Below are 21,122 nucleotides of genomic sequence, written 5' to 3' on the forward strand. Positions count from 1 at the left end.
TGTGAGATTCAAACTCAAGAATCCTAAAGATGGAGAATTAATATTTGAGTGTCTAGCAACAACAGAACTATATAGAAACACACACATATAGGTTAGTATTTTGAAGCAAATACTGTAGTGGTTTTAATAACACTATAATGCAGTATTTGAATTAATCTGTAATTCTAGTGATGTGGTGGTAATACAACGTGTATGGTAATTTAAACAAACTAAGCAGTACTTTAGTTTTCTACAACTATAGAGTATGCTACAATACACCAGTTTACTGTGCTCTAATATAAAGCATACCACAGTATTACAGTTTATCAGTTCACTATAGTTAATAGTACAGTATACTGTAGCCTTTGTTAAAGTAAATGCTATAACATACAGCGTATTAAACTTTAGTATAACTTAGTTGTAAAAACACTAGGATTTACTATAAATTGCTTTTAGATATTTTTTCATGTAGGAATGTTTATATTTGTTTATAAATACTTATGAATATATTATTTATATGTATAACATTTCTACAAATCAACCCACCTTACGCCTTGTGTTGGGCTGTAATCAGCTCCTACTGATTCCGTTGTATCAGAGAGAAAATTGGCCAATGCTGTTTTTCCGCACTGACATAAGTAAATATATCAATCAATCATTTACAGTAAATTAAACATACACTGCATTTTACACATCAAACTGCTCACCTCGCTTGGTCCAATTAATAATATTTTCACCTTGTACATGGTGAAGTAACGATAGAAAGGCGAAACAAACGATAGAAAAGCTTAGCAAACGAGCTAACGCTATCTTCGTTACCAATTTAACATTTCTACTGCGTATACATTAAAAAGACAATTAAATAAACCTACAAATCAGAGCGATGTTTCAGCAGACATCGACAGGCAGCTACATAAAGTGTACAGTGTGCTAAAGCTAACTCAAGGCTGACATAAACAACTCGTTTCCAAGGCAATGATGCTAGAGTTTACACATGCAGATTCGCCAAATAAATAAATAAATAAATAAATAAATATGAAGTAGCTAGCGAATTATTACTTAGGTTTTTCTAACTTAACAAACATAAGAAGCCTGCCTTATAAGGCATGGTATAAAAGTTAGAAAAAAACAAAACAAAGATTTAACGTTAGGATATATGGAATATTATTGACTGTAATATTACAACTTGTTTAACAAGGGACACGTATCTTTGACATTAAATATTGACAGACATTTTATAAAGATCTTTTTAGGTTTTTCTAAACCAGTTTTGGTTTTTGAAACTTAATCATAAAAGGTTGCTTTACTTCGTCTCAAGTGTGGGAGTTGTGTTTCCTCTTACAGCCACATGAGGACAGCACATCTGTTTTAAATCCAACATGTCTGCAAATTAAGCAAATTCCGCACATTTTTTGTCTTCAGTAAAATTATCTGCAAACACAACACCTGTACGGCCAAGGAAAGCAGGTTTAACAACCAAATGGGTAAGTTAACACAGAGCTGCTAGCATATACTATGACTGTGAAATTATCCAAAAACCTCGTTTCATAGTACCTAAACCACCCTTAGCCTACAAGTTTTAAGGGAAAAATCTTCACCCTAAAAACTATAAAAGGGTGAAGTTCTTTGAAGAAAAAAAATGGTCAGAAAGTATGTTCATATCAGCTGTGTTCGTGGTATGTATGATTCATTGCTCGCTGCTGCAGTAGCTATGCACGTTCACCCACAGAATGTTTTTGTTTAGCAGCTTACAACTAATTCTCAAAATAAATGGTATCTTCTTTTTATTGAAAATACCTGTTTTACACGCCCACTGGTCAACGAGACAGTGACCACTGATCTTCAAATGTCTTTTCAGTGTGTGACTACTACAATTTTTTTAGTTGGGTGAAATGAAAATGAATGCTAGTGAATCTGGGAGATTTTAGTTGTGTTGGAATTTTGGTCGTTTGGTTTGTTGTATTTTTCTGAATATTTTAGGTAGGATTTGGATGAGAGGATTTATGTCCATCTTATTTTATATTACAGGCTAAAAACCTTAATGTTTGCCTAACATAAAGTTAATGTCCAACACTAGACCAGGGGTCACTAAAATTGGTTCTGGAGGGATGGTGTCCTGTGTCAGATCCAACTTTCAACACATCTGCCTGGAAGTTTCGGATATGCCTGCCTACCATAGTAATTAAGACCTTGAATAGCTTGCTCAGTTGTGTTTGATTAAAGTTGGAACAAATCTCTGCAGTACACTGGTCCTTCAGCACGAAGCTTGGAGACACAGTTACACATCGTCCACTAAGTTATGCTTTATAACATCTCAGATAGCAAAGAATTCTGCCCCAGATTTGGCATAAAGCTGGCACAGCAGGCATTCGTCCTGCACTGGCATACAGCATGTGTGCCAAACATGGCCCAGGTTTGGCAGAGGTGGCACTGCCTTTAAGGCGGCACATAAGACTTGGGCCAGATGTTAGAAAATTATATGTGGGTCACGTAAGTTTGGCCTGTCTTGACCCACTTTTAAAATTCTTTTTTTTTAATTGAGTAAAGAGAAAAAGTGCGGCCACAAAACAAAATGCTTCATGGATTTATCAAATTCATTGGTCACACTTTATTTTGATGGTTCGTTTGTTAATGCCAACTAATTCTCATTAGAATATATGTAGACTGTTAGGTTGGGGTTAGGGTTAGTGTAAGTTGACATGTACTTGCAAAGTTTCTTATAGTCAGTTAAATGTCTGTTGAAGGAGCAGTATCAACAGATATTAAGCAGACAGTCTACTAATACTCAAATAGACCCTCAAAATAAAGTGTTACCAATTCATTGTAGTCGTGACACACCAACATATCTGGCCCGGTTCAGACCCAGTTATGGGTTAATAACTTGGCTGAGACTTGGCTCAGATATGGTCCATGTTTGGCCCTTGTATGGAAGCCAGACTTGGTACAATCATGTACCGTAATTCACTGTGGCATGTGGGCCAAGCAAATGCTGATTGTGTGGGCCAGATCTGGCCCGGAGAAATTTTGCTATATGAGATAATTTTCCTCAATTATTATACAGTGTTTATTGAAATCACCACAGTGAAAGAACAAAAACGTTAATGCATAATGTGAAGATCACTTGAGCTTTGTTATGAGGTGTGTCTTCATGTATTGTGCATTAAAACAATGTAATTTCCTTTCTTAGGATACAATTTATAATTTTTTTGTTAATTTTGTAAACACTGCAGCAGAAATATGAGAATGTTTACCGAACAATCTATGACCACAATTATTTCACACAAAAACAAGTTTCTTGAGAGAACAATATGAATTGGGTAAGCTAAAATTGTCCGTAGTGTATGTGTGTGAATGAGTGGATGGGTGTTTCCCAGTGATGGGTTGCAGCTGGGAGGGCATCCGCTGCGTAAAACATATACTGGATAAGTTGGCGGTTCATTCCGCTGTGGCTACCCCAGATTGATAAAGGGACAAAGCCGAAAAGAAAATGAATGAATGAATGAGAGAACAATATGTATAACAACTTTATTGAAATATGAAGTCATTGCTGAATAATGTTGCTTTACAATAACAATAGGTCTTGCATTTGGATACACACATGGTGAGATTTCAATGTAATATTCAACTGAAGAAGATTTTATCAACTTGGGAAAGAATGTCCATCAATTATACCTTCATTTAAGAGAAAAGTACACAGCTTGTGTATAGTGTCATTACTGAAAAGTTATTTGATCCTTCCTGAACCTGTTAAAATTATTTAAACGACAGCTTACAGATGACATTCAACACAAAAGCCAGAGTAAAAAAACAAATACAAAATCATTCAACAAAGATCAAAAATGTCAGTCCATCACTTCAGATTCTTAATAATAAAAAGCACACATCTCATGCAGTGTTCATTTCAATTGGCAGATCTTGACTGACGTTCCAACACCAAACCCAGGATAGAGGGGCTCGGTGAATGTGGTCTCGAACCGATACAGACGTGTCATAGTATCACCGATACTGTAGAAGGACAAAACCCCTGCAGAGTGGTCCAGGAAGACACCTATTCTGGAAGAGTGAGGGCCACTAACAGCCTTGTCTGCCCTGTTATGCCAGGCCGAGTACCCAGTGTCAGAGCAGAGAAGGCTCCAGGACTTATCGTTGTAGCCGAGCAAACACAGAGAGCCTTTACCTTTACGGCTAATGCCCCGATAGGCCACTCCGATGGAGAATTCCCCACTCCACTCCACTTCCCAGTAGTAGCGGCCACCAGACAGACCCTCACGACACAGAACTTGAGCAAAGCTATCGAAGCGATCTTGGTTGTCAGAGTACGGCTGCAGGTCCCGGGTGCGAATCACCTTCTTGCTTCCTTCAGATAAGTACAGCTCCTTATGTGCCGTATGCGAGTCTAGTTTCAGCTGACAGTAGTCTGGATAGGAACATGAAAGGTTGATTTAATATGTTGGTGTCTTTATGTCTGATTGTGCATGTAATTGAGTTAAATTTGATTGAGTAATGTCAGGAAAACAACTATTTGAGTAGGAATAGTATTCTAAATGATGACCAATACAGATAATATGATGATTATTTTCAGGATGTGGCTGATAAATGGCTGATATTATATTATATTTCATCAGAATAATTATAAAACTAAACTCTGAATGCCGTCAGTTTAGGCATCAAAACGTGCATTCTAAAAAATAGGTATGTTTTGGTAAAAACATTATATGTAACACATATTAAATTATAATTGTTAACCTGGTTAAATTATTTAAATGTAAAACTAGAGATAATGAGAATGCATGACAATATGTCCTTTTTTACAGATTTAAGATAATGGTAACATATAGACCAGAGATGCCCAAGGTAGGGCCTACGGGCCAAAGTTGGCCCATTGTAATTTTGATTTGGCCCACTATCACATCTGAATGGGGGGGGGGATGATTGGGGTGAATTCCCTTTAACGGAGATTGTCATTTTGAATTTAAGTAACCTTTCTTCGTTTAATTGCTGAGCTACAAAAAAAGCCAACTGAAATTAAATGATTCAGTTAAATGTTGTAAATGAATCAAACTTTTAAAATGTAAACACTGTCACTTGACAGATAGAGGACAATGCACAAGACATCTGCAAGCAAATTAAGGTAAAGGCAGGAGCATGTATCATACATGGGTTTGCTTATGTTTTTAGAATAATAAGGTTATTATAAAATGTAAAAAATGATACTGCATTAGTTAAAATGATTTAAAGCAACGTTTTCTAGTTCTTTTCAAATATTACCTAATAAATTTGAAAATTTTATAAAATCTAATAAATACGGTTTAGTATATATTCGGCCCACAGCCCTCTATCAAGTTTGGCCCTTTATAGGAAAAGGTTTGGGCACCCCTGATATAGACAAACATAGATTTATAAAAATTTAAATCATAATTATTCCAAAGTATGTACTTACATTTCAGAAACTCAGATCTGGTCTTAGGTTCTACAGGAGGTGAACTGTCCACTGTATGAATTTCTTTAGCTGAACACAAAGAAACACACATTTCATTATACCTCACACTATGTCTACTACAATCCAAAAAATTGAGCCAGATTTTTACATTTGTTTATGGACATAAATGTATACATTTATTCATCAAGGACAGATTAAATTAATCAAAATGCTTTCACGTTTCTACAAAAAATATATAATAAATGTATATTAGAATAACTTTTGAAAAGTCATGCTGTTAAAAATTCAGTTTCCCATCAATGAATAAATGCCATTGTTAAAATATATCTAAACAAACAACAGTTATTTAATATTTGTATGAAATAAAATAATATAAGGGGTTTTGTTTTATAATAAACCCAGCCTTTATTAGTCTGAGAGACATCTTTCATAAAAAACATGTCCCTTTACAGTTACCCTTTATATTTTAACCTTATCTTTAAAAAATAGTTGTGCATTTTGCCATGCGCTTACCTCAGATTGCCATTTAAGACTATGTTAATTGATCATTTTGAGGGATGTAAATAAATACAATGGTCCCATCGTAATTCTTGTTTTACATTTTTAATTTCTATAGCTTCCGAGAATCCAAAAAGAGACACATATTAATAGATAATGTTATGATAGCTGTTTTAACATGAAGTTATGATTGAATGAGCTCTATGCACAGCTAGAGTTTTAAAGCCAACGATAAACTTCCGGTGAAAGCTTAATGTGACTACTTTCAATTTCAGTATCAATGATGTAATGTAATTACAATACATTCAGTTAAATAGACTTAAGCATTAAGCAATAGTTTGGGAACAAGCAGGAAATGTTCATAGGCCAGTGACATGACCACATTGAAATGGTCTATAGCTTATATTTGCTCCAATCACATGCAAGTAGGTATATAATTTATGTCTTACCTCTGGCAGTCTTTTCCTTGGAGCGATTCTCCACAGTGTAAACTGGTACTTCATTCACTGTGGTAAAAAGAACACATCAGGAAAACAAAATTGACATTACATTCCTGTTTTTTTAAACATGAAGCGCAAGATTTATGACAGCAGCTCTACATAAGTCACTAAATCCTATTGTTTTCCAACTCTAATAATAGCACTGTTTGCTGGCTGCATCGTCCAATCAGAACAGCTCTTTTGTTTATCACTTGAACTTTGCTCAGTGAATTGGAAACAGAGTAGCGGAACTCTAAACCCTGTTTACACTCTCTAATCACATGACTGCCTTGCTCACTTGAGAGTGTACTGCAAACTCATGCGCACTTGGCACTGAAAATACTGAATTATCATGGTTAAAGACGGATCTATTTAATTGTAGTTATTACACAATGCCAGACAGCAGAAATTATATGTGTGCTGATATACTGTAACTAAAGTGCAGAGTGTGGCTCTTTAGAGACAAACTGAGTTCAGTTATGCACCTTTAACAACTCAGTTCGTATAAATTAAAGGCCAGTGTGTTCAGATCAGCAAGAAGGGCAGCTTCACTCAGTCACTCTTCCAGTACCTGATGTGCAGTGCATTGTGTTCCTGACCTGATTTTGAGATTTTTCGCAGTTCGTCTCTGCCCAGCTCCTCCAGTCTCTCTTTGATCTCAGCTACAGCTTTTCTGGCTGAACTGAACGAGAAGTCTGGATTTAGAGTCACTCGGGGTATGAAGCCGTCATCAGTCGGGGTGCAGAGATAATTGAAGTTCTGGAAAAAAAGGGAGAGAAAAAAGTCAGTACGTACAGTATATGGACTGTTGGAATTCTTAATTACTAATGGTTATAGTTTATCTGATGCCTTTTAAACTATTGTGCAAAATCTCAGAGCCAAATATTTTAAATGTTTTATGCCATAATTAATAATAACCTCTGCCTTAAAGGGATCGGTCACCCATAAATTAACATTTATTCACTGTTTACTCAGCCTTAAGTGGGTTCAGATCTTTATTAGACAATGTTTTTGTTGTTGAAGACAAAATAAGTTATTTTGAAAAATGTTAGAAACTTCTAACCATTGACTTCCATTTGTAGAAAAAACAAATACTTTGGATGTCAATAGTTAAAGGTTTGCAGCATTTTTTTTTAATTATCTTCTTTTGTGTTCAACAGAAGAAAGAAACTCAAACAGGGTTTTGACTGAATGATGCACTTAGAGAGTCTAGTTGTCTAGAAAAGATTAGCTTTATTCTTTAAATATAATCATCGAAACTCATTGATTATTTTTGAGAAAGATGCTAATAGTTTAATCCAATCCAAAAAGTGACTGAAATAATTCAAACATGGTAATACTCAACTGTTTAACTCTAGGGGATGTGTAAGATGAGTCTAGTAATGACAGAATTTTTAGTTTTGGGTGGACTATCACTTTAAACATAAAAGCAGTTTTGCATAGTATTTAGTATTTTTACAGCATGAAAATTATCGATAATATATTCAGCATGTTAAATGCTAGACTATAAACAGTACATACAGTTGAAGTCAGAATTATTAGCTCCCCTGAATTTATTAGCCTCCCTGTTTATTTTTTTCCCAATTTCTGTTTAACGGAGAGAAGATTTTTTCAACACATTTATAAATACAATAGTTTTAATAACTCATTTCTAGTAGCTGACTTTTTTTATCTTTGCCATGATGACAGTACATAATATTTCACTAGATATTTTTCAAGACACTTCTATCAAGCTTAAAGTGACATTTAAAGGCTTAACTAGGTTAATTAAGTTAACTTGGCAGTTTAGGGTAATTAGGCAAGTTATTGTATAACGATGGTTTGTTCTGTAGACCATCGAAAAAAATAGCTTAAAGGGGCTAATAATTTTGACCTTAAAATATATTTAAAAAAATAAAAGCTGCTTTTATTCTAGCAAAAATAAAACAAATAAGACTTTCTCCAGAAGAAAAAATATTATCAGACATACTGTAAAAATGTTCTTGCTCTGTTAAACGTCACTTGGCAAATAATTAAAAAAGAAAAAAATCAAAAGGGGGCTAATAATTCTGACTTCAACTATATATTAGGTTTAACTAAATAAATTAGAGAAACAAGTCTGTGGTGACTTGCTGAAAAAAGTTGAAGTTATATATAACACATACGTTTATTTAATTTCCGTTTTCCAATAATCAAAATATTATAGTTAAGTCTATTAAACCTGACTTAAATGTATAAAATAATGTACTCTATATTGAGTATATAATCTTTCTAGTTGCTCTTTTTTTACTTGCCGTTAAAGTTAAGAGTTTAGAAGTAGCTGAAGTACCTGTAAGAAGTGGATATGATCCTCTGTGCTGTAAAGCTGTTTAAGACCAGTTTCTTTCTTCTTGAGTTCGTCAATCTCCTGCTCCAGTCGCTCCATCAGTCCCTCTGCCTGACTGAATGCAGCCCTTTCATTGATGTTGATCATTTTAGTGACCTCTGACCTCATCCTCTCGATGGATGTGATCATCTCGTCAAACATCTTCTTGCTTTCGGCCATTGCTCTTTGTGCAGAGCCCTGTAAAGAAAAAAAATCAGCCATCCCTGTCAGTCCATTCTTACACTGGTTTATGCCTCTGCATTTTAGTGCACCAGTTTTGCAAGAACTTCTAGATAACATTTACAGCTCATTAAAATTACTCAAGCGACTGCTGAAGTCATCTGAAAAACCATGTATCAGCTTGTATCTAATGAACGGCCATTTAGATTACCTCATGAAGAACAAAAGTACGCTTATTGCCACTTTCAAGGACTGTTTGCTTTCCCAGATTGAAACAGTTACACACTGACTTAACAGATAAAAGGTGTTGTGCTGTGTAACCTTTGCCCAGATGAAGTAGAATGTTACAATCTGACTTTGATATGAGAAACCTACTTTGAGAGAGTCCACTGCTGTCTTCAGCTCCTCCAGTTCTTTGGTCCTCTGCTGACATTTCTGTTTGATCTCTGCTTGGGACACTCCAAGAAGTTTCTGTTCATAAAATCAAAAGAAATCATACCTTAGTGTTTGTTGACATAGATAAAATATGTTCTTGTTATCAATCGCCATCTTTGTTATATAATATACATGTTTTCACGTCACAGATCTTCATGTTAATTCTATGTTTACGCTTTTTGCTAGAATTTGAAGAACCTGCTTCACATGGACGTTCTTATCTTTGAAAAAAGAGGGGAATGTTAGTCACGCTAGGAATGTAAAACTAGCTGGGTCTGCTCACCGAAGAGACATTTCAAGGTGCACACGCTTGATTCTTTAGGGAAAGAGGAGGGGGGCTTCAGAGCAGCCCCTTGCCAAGCTCACCGAACCATTCTTCAAGATAAGCTTGAAGGAATGTGGAGAATCTGGGGAGGGGGTGAATAAAACTCTGTGTGTGCGTGTGTATTTGGTGTGTACCATGGGACATGAGGGCTTAAATCTGGGATTCCCTGCATTTAGCAGAACAAACAAACCATTGGCAATTAGTGTATGTGATCAGTATTAGATTACAGATATAATTACTTTATCTGAACAGCAGCTGTGACTGTTTAGTCAAAACTGTACAGAAACGCATTAACTGCTCCCTACTCGTCTCAAGCTTGGTCAGTGCTAATGAATCGAAGGAAAAGCTTTTAAACTTAAGCCTTTGAAGGTCTTCCTTCCATTCAGTGCAGCAATTTACTGATGGAACTGTAAACATCTGGCCCGTATCTATTAATAGTCTCAGTGACGTGTTTGTCATAATTTCCCTCTCAGTTATTTAATATAGTGACAACTTATTTTTTTGTGAAACTCAAGTTTCATGCGATTGTTGTCCTAATTCGTTCAGCTATACTCATCTGCTGAGGTTTATGATTACTTTGGGTCAAGGTACAAAAAGCAGGGCTCTATTTTTCTAACTCGTAGCGCAGAGGGAGGTTGGGGTTGGTCCTTAAGCTCCCGCCTGATTTTCTCAAATTCACATTCTTTGCCTCTCCCAACACCAGAATCCAGACCTACCCCATTTCCCATCCCTTGTTGATCATAACAATTCATTTTTCCAACAAAATAACCGATTTTTTTTCAGGTAAGGACAGCAGTTGTTATATAATACATAATAAAACCTCTCAGTTGTCCTTTAGAAAGCAACACACCCTTTTTGTGACTCCCACAGCTTGGAAACTGCATGACTAAAAAACCTCCAGCAAACACACTAATCACAATCTCCTCCCTATCTTTTCCATATTTCCTCATCAGTTTTTTTATCATGATCTGTACCAGCGTGTTTGCAATAGCACAGAACCGGTTATGCAGTGTATCTCCATGGCTTTTGACTTTTTGACTTCTTTTATATCTTATAAAAAATTCTTGGTACCAATATTGGTAACCCTAATAAGTGTATGTCATACACTTAAAACAAAACAAAAAAAGCTTTAAACCCCATAACCACAGCTGTAGCCTCATAGTAACCTCATTGGAGTTTGCTTAAGCGGTATGTTTTCCTTACCTGTTTTTCCCCTCTTTCTGCTTCGGCTGACACTATGTCATGCCCCTTGTGCTCGCTGACAGTACAGAGGGCGCAAATACACATCTGGTCAGTGCGACAGAACAACTCTAGGCTCTTCTGGTGCTGAGGGCAGATCTTACGGTCCAGGTTCCCCAGCTCATCCACCAGCTTGTGCCTCTTGAAGGTGGCAGACTCATAGTGGGGCTTCAGGTGCTTTTCGCAATAAGAAGCGAGGCAATTAAGGCAGGACTTGACCGCCTTGAGCTTTTGTCCAGTGCAGAAATCACAGGGAACGTCCCCAGGCCCAGCGCAGCTTCCATTACTGGGAGGCGTTAAATTTAAGCCAGTCTTCTTGATCTTCTCCGCAACTTTGGTGAGAGTGGCATTCGGCCTGAGAACGGGTCTCTGGGTGAATGTGATCCGACACTGGGGACAGATGTAGATGCCGGTGTAGTCGGCCTCGTTCCAGTATCCACTGATACAGTCCATGCAGAAGCTGTGCCCGCAGGGAATCGCCACCGGGTCCCTCAGGAGCTCCGTACATAGAGGACAGTTAAAGTAGTCTGGAGACATTTGCTCAGCCATGTTTTTACTCCCAATATATAAAAAAAAACAACGTCTGAAATGTTTCCGAGAGAGAAAGAGAATGCTACGTGGCTGGTGTTTTACTACAGACAGCCTTGGGTTTCTGAATTCCACAGGTTATTAATTAAAGGAAGCAAAGCCCTCCCCTTTGTACTGTGGTGGAGAGAGAGAGAGAGAGAGGAAGGGGGGGAGACAGAGACAGAGAGAGAGAGAGAGAGAGAGAGAGAGAGAGAGAGAGAGAGAGAGAGATTAAAGCACAGCCCAGCTCAGATAAACAGGTTGAGCCAGGAGTCTTGAGAGAGAGAGAGAGTGAGAGAGAGAGGGAGGGATGAGGGTGGAGTGAAAGACATCGAAGAAAAAAGGTACAGTTGAGAATGAATGAATTGTAGTACAAAGCAGGGCCATCCAGGATGAAACCTAAACAAGAAAAGCTCTGTGTTTTTATACATAAACTGATTGGCCATTAGCTGGGGGAGCTGAAGGACATTTGCATTAGTTACCCTGAAACCACTGTTTGTTAATAATTGCCCGTTATTGTTTGGCCGTGAAGCTAAATTTAATGTTTACGATCATGCTTTCATTCCTTAAGTAATATTCGGTTAAAAAGTGGTTAATTTGAATGTACAACAATCATATTTTGTGCATGTTTTATTTAAGTAGTTTAGATGTATATGTAGTAAAATGTATTGCTTTGAAACTCTATTACACAATGCTCTTATTCTCTGCTCACCGCACTAAACAAACAGTAGTAACAGTCAGTGACGGGGTGAGTTTGATCTGAATGTATGAACTAAGGCCAGTTGGACTGGATTGGGTGTTGCAGACTTGAAGCAAACGTCATTAGTTTGTTATCGATGGGAGTGGCAGAAAAAGAATGCACAGAATTTTAGGTTGATAGTATTTCAAATGTCACTTTTGACATTTTCAAAATAGCTACAAATATTTGCAGACTGTTACTGGTTTGGCACTATCCTCACCGACTATGATTTATTTGCATTGGTAATTACTGCTAACATAAGATGGGCCAACATCATTGCCAAAGCAAATTGTAGTTTTTTTTTTGGGCGAAGACATAATATTTAGTTACTGACCTGCATTTTTAGAGGATGTGTAGTAGTGTGATGTGAGCATTAGTCATGTGTGACATAATATCACACACACCTCCTTTGGATGTGCAATACTGTTATAGATACTGCTTTCACCCTTATATCCTTTTATGTGTGTGAGTTGTAGATTTTTCTCCTAATCATTGACCTATTTAAAAGACTAATCTTTTTTATCTGCTTAGCATTTAGTATATGGAAATAATAGATTTTATTGTTCTTTTTGATTCCTTCCATAAACAACAGCCGTGGCATTATGTAAACAGACTTTAATTTTAAGGGCTTAATATTAATAAATGCAATCGAAAATACATCTAACCATTGCGTCTTAAGTATTTGCTTAAATCCAAACAGAAATGTTCATTTTTTGCCAGTTAGTATATATTAAACATGCATTATATATTATGTTGTTTTATATTTTATCATTGTTAAGAACAATATTCGGACCATGCTATTAAAAAAGGTATTGTTGTTTTTGATTGGGATATAGCTGTTACACTCTCAGAAGTAAAGGTACACAATCGGTCACTGGACTGGTACCTTTTCGAAAGGTACAAATTTGTGCCTAAAGGTCCGTATTAATACCTCAAGGGTACATATTAGTACCTAAAAGTACAAAAGTGTTCCTCTTAATTTTTAGGTACTAATGTGTACCCTTGAGGTATTAATATGGACCTTTTAGGTACAAATTTGTACCTTTCGAAAATGTACCAGTCCAGTGACCGATTGCGTACCTTTATTTCTGAGAGTATATATTGTCTGTGTTTGCCAAGGGGGTATCATCTCCCCCGACAAATAATTTGCACTTTGGACTCAAGTGCTCTACAGTACATCAAGATTCACAGCCTTTATTTCTTAGCCTGAGTTAGTTTCACCTATTTTAATACTAACTATCATGTCAATTTTTAAAAGGTGATTTAATTTTTGTAAAGATGTGATATGCCATGCAACTTCAACACTTCATGTTGGTCTGTAGGTGGTGAGAGTAGTACGGGACATTATGCAGCCAGCATCTTATTTATTAACTCATGCAAAGCAGTTCATTGTGGGATTGCGAAGCCATTTCCTGGATGTTTTTTCTGGTGTGGGGGAAAACAGGATTCCCACGGGTCATGGAATTTCTGGAATTCTTTTAAAATTCAACAATATATTCTTATATATATATATATATATATATATATATATATATATATATATATATATATATATATATATATATATATATATATATATATATATATATATATATATATATATATATATATATATATATATATATATATATATATATATATATATATATCTATCTATCTATCTATCTATCTATCTTATCTATCTACTGCAGCCTAAAATGACTGAATAACTGTGCCTTTTATCAAAATTAGTGGCAAACATTGCAGCATTTTTGTACTGTTTTTCTGTAAAAACACAAATTTACAATTTTATCTTCATTACTTTTTTTTACCTCAAGAACCATTGTTTTGTTTGTAATTTATATAAAGGGAACACTGAGAGAAAACAAAATGGTCTTAATCAAATAAAAGCTTCTATATCATATTTGATAAATAAACAAAACTTTAAAATCTCTTGAACATTAGAAAAATCCTGGTAAAATATCTTATTTTAGCAATCAACACAACAAACGTATCCATGTTCAAATAGGCTTTGGCTAAATGCACCTTGCAATTTACTATCACATAATGTATCTAAAGCAGGTCTCACACCTATGGAGAAGCACATCACCGTGCGTGTGACTATGATAGCTCGAAGTATTGCTCACTGGATAAGCACTTTCAATGCATTACTATGATGTTATTTAATATAACACAATGCAGATGGCACAGAAGGAATTTGAAAAGTGTCCTGCCTGGCCAAAATCTGCAGGAAATGAGTTAAAGAAAATGTTTCTAAATGTTTTATTCTGCATTAAATTCAAAATTCTGGAGGGACAGCTCAATTTCCTTCATTATACAGCTTTTTAGTCAGTGAAAGTCAGGGAAAAATTGGGAATTTGACTTTTGGCTTAGAGTGGGAAGGGAGAAATCACATTTGTGCCTTAAACTTGTTCAAAACCTATTTGAGTTTCTTTCCTAAGTAGGCATGGGCCTGTATAAGATTCTAACTGTATACTATCCTTGGTTAAAAAATTTTATGGTTTCATGGTATTGTGATTGCTGCTCTTAAATATCTTTTTTTTTTAAACAATTAGGTTAAAAACAAGTACTTTATATCCACTTTGAACACAATTGCTGTGTCCGAAATTGCATACTTTCATATAGTATGCTAAAAATAGTATGCGAGCTGAATAGTATGTCCAAATTCATAGAAATCGAAAAACAGTATGCGAGAAGTACCCAGATGATCTACTACTTCCGGTGAGATTCAGAAGCGTTATTCCATTAAGAGATTCTATGCTATCCCATGATGCTCCAAGAGAGAATTCATGAATGGGAATAAAGCGGGTGTTTCACGTGATCATGATAAAATGGCGGATGTAGTACAACCGAGATTCATTCATAATGTATAGAAAGTACTTTTCTATCAGTCGAGTAGTAAATTCAAATGCAGTACCTGAGTGGAAGGTGATTTCAGATGCAGCCAATATATTTTATTTTGAGAAACGCTTTAAATATTTTGAAGCAGTGAACATGTCAGGCTAAATAATTCAAATGAATCATTGACTTCTGCTGTCATCTTTAGTTCCTCAAAACACAGATTTCTTTACAATTTAAAACAGCATCTTTGGATATCTTTTCTGCTGGATATACTATAATCCTAAAAAACAAAACAAAAAAACTAAAAATAAATAAATAAATCTTACACATACCCAAGGAACGGTATAACAGAAAATTTTGGCAGTTTAAAAACCTTGACTTTTCCAAACCACGGTATACCTGGAAAACGGTTATCGACCTATCGTGCTATTCTTCAGTTAACCTCCTAAACTCAGTGGTCCGATACCTGGTCCATGACATCATTTACTTCCACATTCTTCAAATTTTAAAGGTCCGTACTGGCCCAATTTTTCTTTTTTTGTATGATTACTGACATGTGCAGGAACCACCAAAATTAATTAAAAGTTGAATCTAATCTAATTACAGCAACCTCGACCACACAGAACCTGAATGGTACACTTTCAAATTTGAGTTTACAAAAATAAGCGCCTCTTTTTTGCAGGGGTTTATTATAACACAGACAACATATACAATTATTTTAATCACTTTCAACAGTGTTTATGAAAATTCAAAGGTTTTTTTTTAAAACGATACCAAACTTTTGCATTTATACCTCTGCCTGTGGATTTGGTAAGCTATTAAAATTGGGAAGGCAAAATCTATGCGGAAACCCCAAAATAGCACTAAGGTTAGGTTAAAGACAAAAGAAGATATTTCAGAAAATGCTTATTGCTAGCATCCTTTGACTTCCATAGTATTTTTTTTCATACTATGGAAGTCTATGGGTGGCAGCAACTAGCATTTTTCTAAATATCTTTTTTTGTGTTCAACAAAAACTCAATATACTCAAAAGGTTTAAAACCACTCTAGGTAATTTTCATCCTTTTAATTCTCTTAATTCTTTTTAATTATTGAAGACTACAAGCCATTGGCTCAGTCAGAACCAAGGTGACGCCACTTTGACAGAAACCTACGCCTAGTACTTGCTGATTGGTTACACAAGGTGCAGTCATCAGCTCTGCCTCAAACACAAATCTTGCATCACTTGATAAATAGTTTCACCTCAGTCCTTATATGGTCTTCTGCTCTGATAAGCCAGTTTCTCTTCCCCTTTTCGCTCAGTTAAATAAAGTCCAGAAGTTACAGTGCAAGATATGAGCCACGATTACTCATTAACAAGTAGTCAAAAGGCTAGCATGCTAGCTCAGGCCTCAAATTTTCATTTTTCTGCAACATGAAGTAATAAAATGGCGGAACTGGCCTATTCGTGGAGTGTCGTTCTTCATTGTTCTCATGGTTCTTAGAGAGGAAATGTTGTAAAGCATACAAAAGAAATCAGTTCCTTTAACACAACCTTTATTGTTCTCCACACCCTCACGCTGACCCCTCCGAGTTCACATTGGTTCACGAGGGACCATTTTCCTATTGAGCGAGCTGCATACTTGAGTAAGCCTGCCAGAGGTCTCGTGTTTCCTTCTGTATATTAAGGGTCAAAGGACAAGTTTCATTAAAGTACCTGATTAAGGGCAGTTTGCCTGGTGGAGGGTGACGGAGGAGGTGTATAGGTGCATGTTGTTATTGTAAAACCAAGGGGTTCCTTCTGTCCATCTGATTGGTCAGAGCATGTAGTGCGTGGAAACAAGGTATTTACAAGTGTTTCCTGTGAACAATGGTCACCTTTGTGCGTCTTGGCTGAAAGTAGCAGAGTACACTTGTGTATGTGTGTCTGTGTGTGTGTGTGTTTGACTGCTCATCTGGCATATCGCCAAATAAAATTGAACAGGCTGTGCAGAACGAAATTCTCAAAAAGCACAAAGGAACACCAGCATTCAAAGGAAGGCATGCAGAGAGCTTCAAACGTGCATTGAGTCAAAATAGTATTGACTGCATGTCCACTGTCGACTTTCCTTCACTATGAAGGGAAGCTTTGATTTATATGTGATTATGCATCAGCACAATAACTAAAATGATTTGTTTAAAGATCAATTATTTATGTTCTTCTTTGGTTTAAAATGATCAAAAAGCTGATGTACACATTAGTTGTGAAGTATAGTCTGAGTAGCTCAATTGTGCAGCTATTTCTCAACAAATATGAGAGAAAGAAAGATAAGCTGTCAGGAAAGTATGCTTGTTATTCTAATATTGTGATGCACTCTGCGTGTTTCTTTACACACGTGTCACTGTGGCATGAAAGGCAGTTTCAGTTACACAGCGATCAGGAAAGACGAGATCAGCCATCTATATATACAGTGCAGTGCACACATTGCATATATTGCATATTATTTTGGTCCTTTTTTTGTTTGTTTTTTGCAGTATTTTACAGAAAGGTATTTTTGTAGCACCAAATTGTTAACACATGAATTTTAAGGCAGAAAATGACCTGTACATAGTCTTGGTTAACATAATATTGATTGATTGATTGATTGATTGATTGATTGACTGTAAATTGAAAATAATACATATTGTGGGGAAAAAGGAATTTATTTTCTTTTGTATGATACTATATATTAATCTATATTAATCTTCTGACTTAAGGGAAATAGCAGAATAAGAATAATTAAAGTGCGTGTCACAAGGAGCTGGATGCCTGTAGAAGTTGTGAAATATATTGAATGTCCCTTAACTGTTCAGTTCTGGCATGCAGAGAAGGGTTGCAGAAAGAGGAAGTATGTTTGGGTACAACAGCCAAAGGACTGCAGAATGACCGATAAGTGACGTTACACCAAAATTCCACCTGTTAATATCAGTTGTGTATATATGCTAAAGTCAGGGAAATGTAAATTAGTTGTGAACCTCCTAAATGTAATTCTTGTATTGCACTGGGGTAACGTAACTCAGAGCTCTGTCCTCGAATTATGCATTTGTATCTAATAAATTACTAATATTTTTGACATTGAAGAAAACCCGCTCCTGACCTTTTTTTTTATTGAACATGCATGGAATTGGATAGATATTCCAACAATATGTAAGAGCCAGTTATGTGCAATTCATTTGTGATGATAATTTATTTAAAAGGTTAAAACATTGTGAAAATTGAAATTGAAACGTAGTAAGAATTCATAATTATTGTATTATCTAAAATGCATAATTTAACTCATTCATTCATTTTCTTTTTTGTCTTAGTCCCTTTATTCATCAGAGGTCACCACAGCGGAATGAACTGCCATAATTCAATAATTAATACAATTGAAATACTTTTTTTTTTTTATAAATACGTCATGATGTCATCAGTTTGTAGATTTAGGTTAGATTGCAGCTATGGTCGTTGGAAGCAACACAGTTTTTTGACAGAGCTATATTGAGTCTGTTGTACCTTTTTGTATTTTCGTTTTGTATTTTTTTTCTGTAAATTTAACCCCATTTAAAAGAAGATTCGTCCTTTCAAATACTGGTTGTTGGACTAGCTGCAAAAGGTGGTACTTAAGGATGTGCAAGAAAGATGTGCCACTGCAATATATACATTATGTGTATAGATTTATACAGAAAAAGTACTGGTCATTTTGTAGCAGAATGTAACATTTTTAAAGACTGCAAATCTCTTTTAATTTCAGTTATTGAACTGTTTTTAGCAGTAGATCTTTAATATTATATGGCTTAACATCAGTTTCTGCTGAAAAAAAATTACAACATAAACCAACTAGAACTTGATGCTGCAGGCTGATTTATTCTGTCTACACTGAAAAAAGTGTTGCATGCAAAACTGTTGCACACAATTTAATTGTGTTGAATTTAAACAAACAAATTAAATTGAGCAGTGTTCAACTTAATTTGTTTGTTTAAATTCAGCTTAAATAAATTATGTACAACCACTTAACGTAAAAATTTTTAGTAAATCCAAGGAATCATCTTTGAATAATTTTTTTCAGTGTAGAGCTGGTACAGTACTGGTCTTGCGAGTAAACCAGCATAGTCATTGTTGTTCTTAAAAAACAAAAGTTTTAAGCTGGGTACCAGCAAACCAGCATCCAGCTCCCTTACTGGTCCCAGCATACAAAACGCATGCTGTGCTAAAAAAAAAAATTAGCAGGGGTGATATGGATCAGTTGGTGGCCCAGAGTCAGACACACTATTAGATTGGCTGCAGACGCTCCTGCACTGTCAGACCACATGTCCTGCTGATGTCTGGATATTCTCTCCAACAGTGGAAACTTTCACCTTTGCAGGCCTCTCTTGACTTGCTGTTATCTCACTTATCAGGTCTGGGTGCATTCCTGCCAACATTTCTGCTCTCGCTGTGGAAACTTAACAAGCTGACCACCATCTTAAGTAATTGAAACCTCGAGTATAACTTATAGATGGGCAATATCTTTGCTCAAATCCATTTTTTGACAATTGATTTTGGAAATAAACTAATTATGTGTGTTTAAAGTTCTAAAGAAATGTACATTTAGAAGGACTAAATACATTTGGTACCAAATAATAATTATGGCATTGTTAAATTTAAAGAAATGAATCAGAGAAATATGGGAAAGGGATTTGCATTCCCAGTTGATTTGTTCTAATTAGCTTTTCACCACATTGAATGTGAGGCACAGCAAACTCACTTCCACTTCCTGTTTTGCAACACAGATTCCTGGAGCTTTGTGCGCTGCGCCGTACAGAGGATGTATGCTCTACAGAGATGAGAGAGGCTAATCTAAAACAAACACTTATTTCCATCTTCTTTGAGCAACAGGAATAAACGCCTTTTCTTAGGAAAATGGGTCTAGCATGGCTGGTAAAGCAGCTGCTGCTCTGCTAAAGTTGTTACTGTAAATGAAGCAAAAATGTGCCATGTTGTGCACTTTTTCTAGGCTATTACTGTAAATATGGTTAAACTTTCAGTTAGTTAGGGTTAGTTCACCCAAAACTGAAAATACTGTGATTACTCAGTCATCCTCCACTTGTTATAAATCTGTTTGAGTTTCTTTCTTCTGTCGAATACAAATAAAGATACTGAAAATGTTTGGACAAAGCAGCCACTTATTTCCTTAACATTTTTTGTTCCGACTATGCATGCCAGTGACTGCTCTTTTCCAACAGTCTTCAAAATATCTTGTTTTGTGCTCAACAGAAGAAAGAAATTACTAACAGTTTAGAACCACTTGAATGTAAGTAAATGGAAATTTTCATATCTGAGTGAATTAATTCCTGTAACATCTGTTACTCGGTGTGAGTGTCTGAGTTTGCATTCTCCAATATTCACACGTTCATCTACTAAAATTGAAGGTCTATAACCTTTCTCTAAATTGTGTAAATAACTATCAAGTTTAAGAAAGCTCATGAAACAACCGATCCCCTAATAAGTTTACATGTTCTACACATGTTATTTGGTGAATCAAATTTCTTTTAGATCAACCACCATCAACAACTTTCCTCCACTCTGCTCTATTTACAGGGTTCCCACGGGTTATAGAATTTCTGCAATATCGTCTTATTCCAGACATTGAAAATCAAGAAATTCATTCATTCATCCATTTTCCTTCGACTTTACATCAGGGGTCGCCACAGCGGAATGAACCACCAACTTAAATCAGGAAATTGTATTATTAATATGTCCAAGTCATGGGATATCAGTGATTTTAGTTTGTTGTCCTGTTTTTTTATATTGCATTTCACAATCTCTGAAGTCAAATGCTATCACCAGACTGCACCTATTAACTAGGCTAAAATACCAGGATAAAATACATTTTAAAAGTTTTGGATCCTAAACGACCACTTCAAATACTGTGTGTTAAAAAGTAATCACAGAAAAGCTAAATGTATAGTGTAGACTAAATACCATAGAGCTATCGCATATAAGAGATGGAGCAGCCATGCAAATAGTAAGTGCCTTAGATTTGTTTCCCTACATCTGAGGTAAATTACCTATTGACGTATTCATAGTGGCTATTAAA

The 21,122-nt window shown here is 35.7% G+C and overlaps 1 protein-coding gene and 1 long non-coding RNA gene across 2 annotated transcripts; both read right to left on the minus strand.

The window, feature by feature from the left end:
• LOC130228508 (uncharacterized) lies at positions 1–939 on the minus strand. Its single transcript, XR_008837768.1, has 3 exons — positions 687–939; positions 526–608; positions 1–23 (listed from the first exon to the last, which is right to left on the minus strand). It is a non-coding gene; the product is annotated as an uncharacterized LOC130228508 (long non-coding RNA).
• Positions 940–3,490: 2,551 nt separating this feature from the next.
• On the minus strand, positions 3,491–11,594 carry ftr82 (finTRIM family, member 82). The gene is made up of 7 exons (XM_056457933.1): positions 10,884–11,594; positions 9,296–9,391; positions 8,705–8,938; positions 6,996–7,155; positions 6,367–6,423; positions 5,420–5,488; positions 3,491–4,396 (listed from the first exon to the last, which is right to left on the minus strand). Exons 1-7 carry the CDS (start codon positions 11,466–11,468, stop codon positions 3,876–3,878), a joined length of 1,722 nt encoding a protein of 573 aa, XP_056313908.1. The 5' UTR covers positions 11,469–11,594; the 3' UTR covers positions 3,491–3,875.
• Positions 11,595–21,122: the final 9,528 nt, after the last annotated feature.

The sequence above is a fragment of the Danio aesculapii genome, chromosome 5 (assembly GCF_903798145.1).
Source record: "Danio aesculapii chromosome 5, fDanAes4.1, whole genome shotgun sequence".
In the NCBI taxonomy this organism is placed as follows: domain Eukaryota; kingdom Metazoa; phylum Chordata; class Actinopteri; order Cypriniformes; family Danionidae; genus Danio; species Danio aesculapii.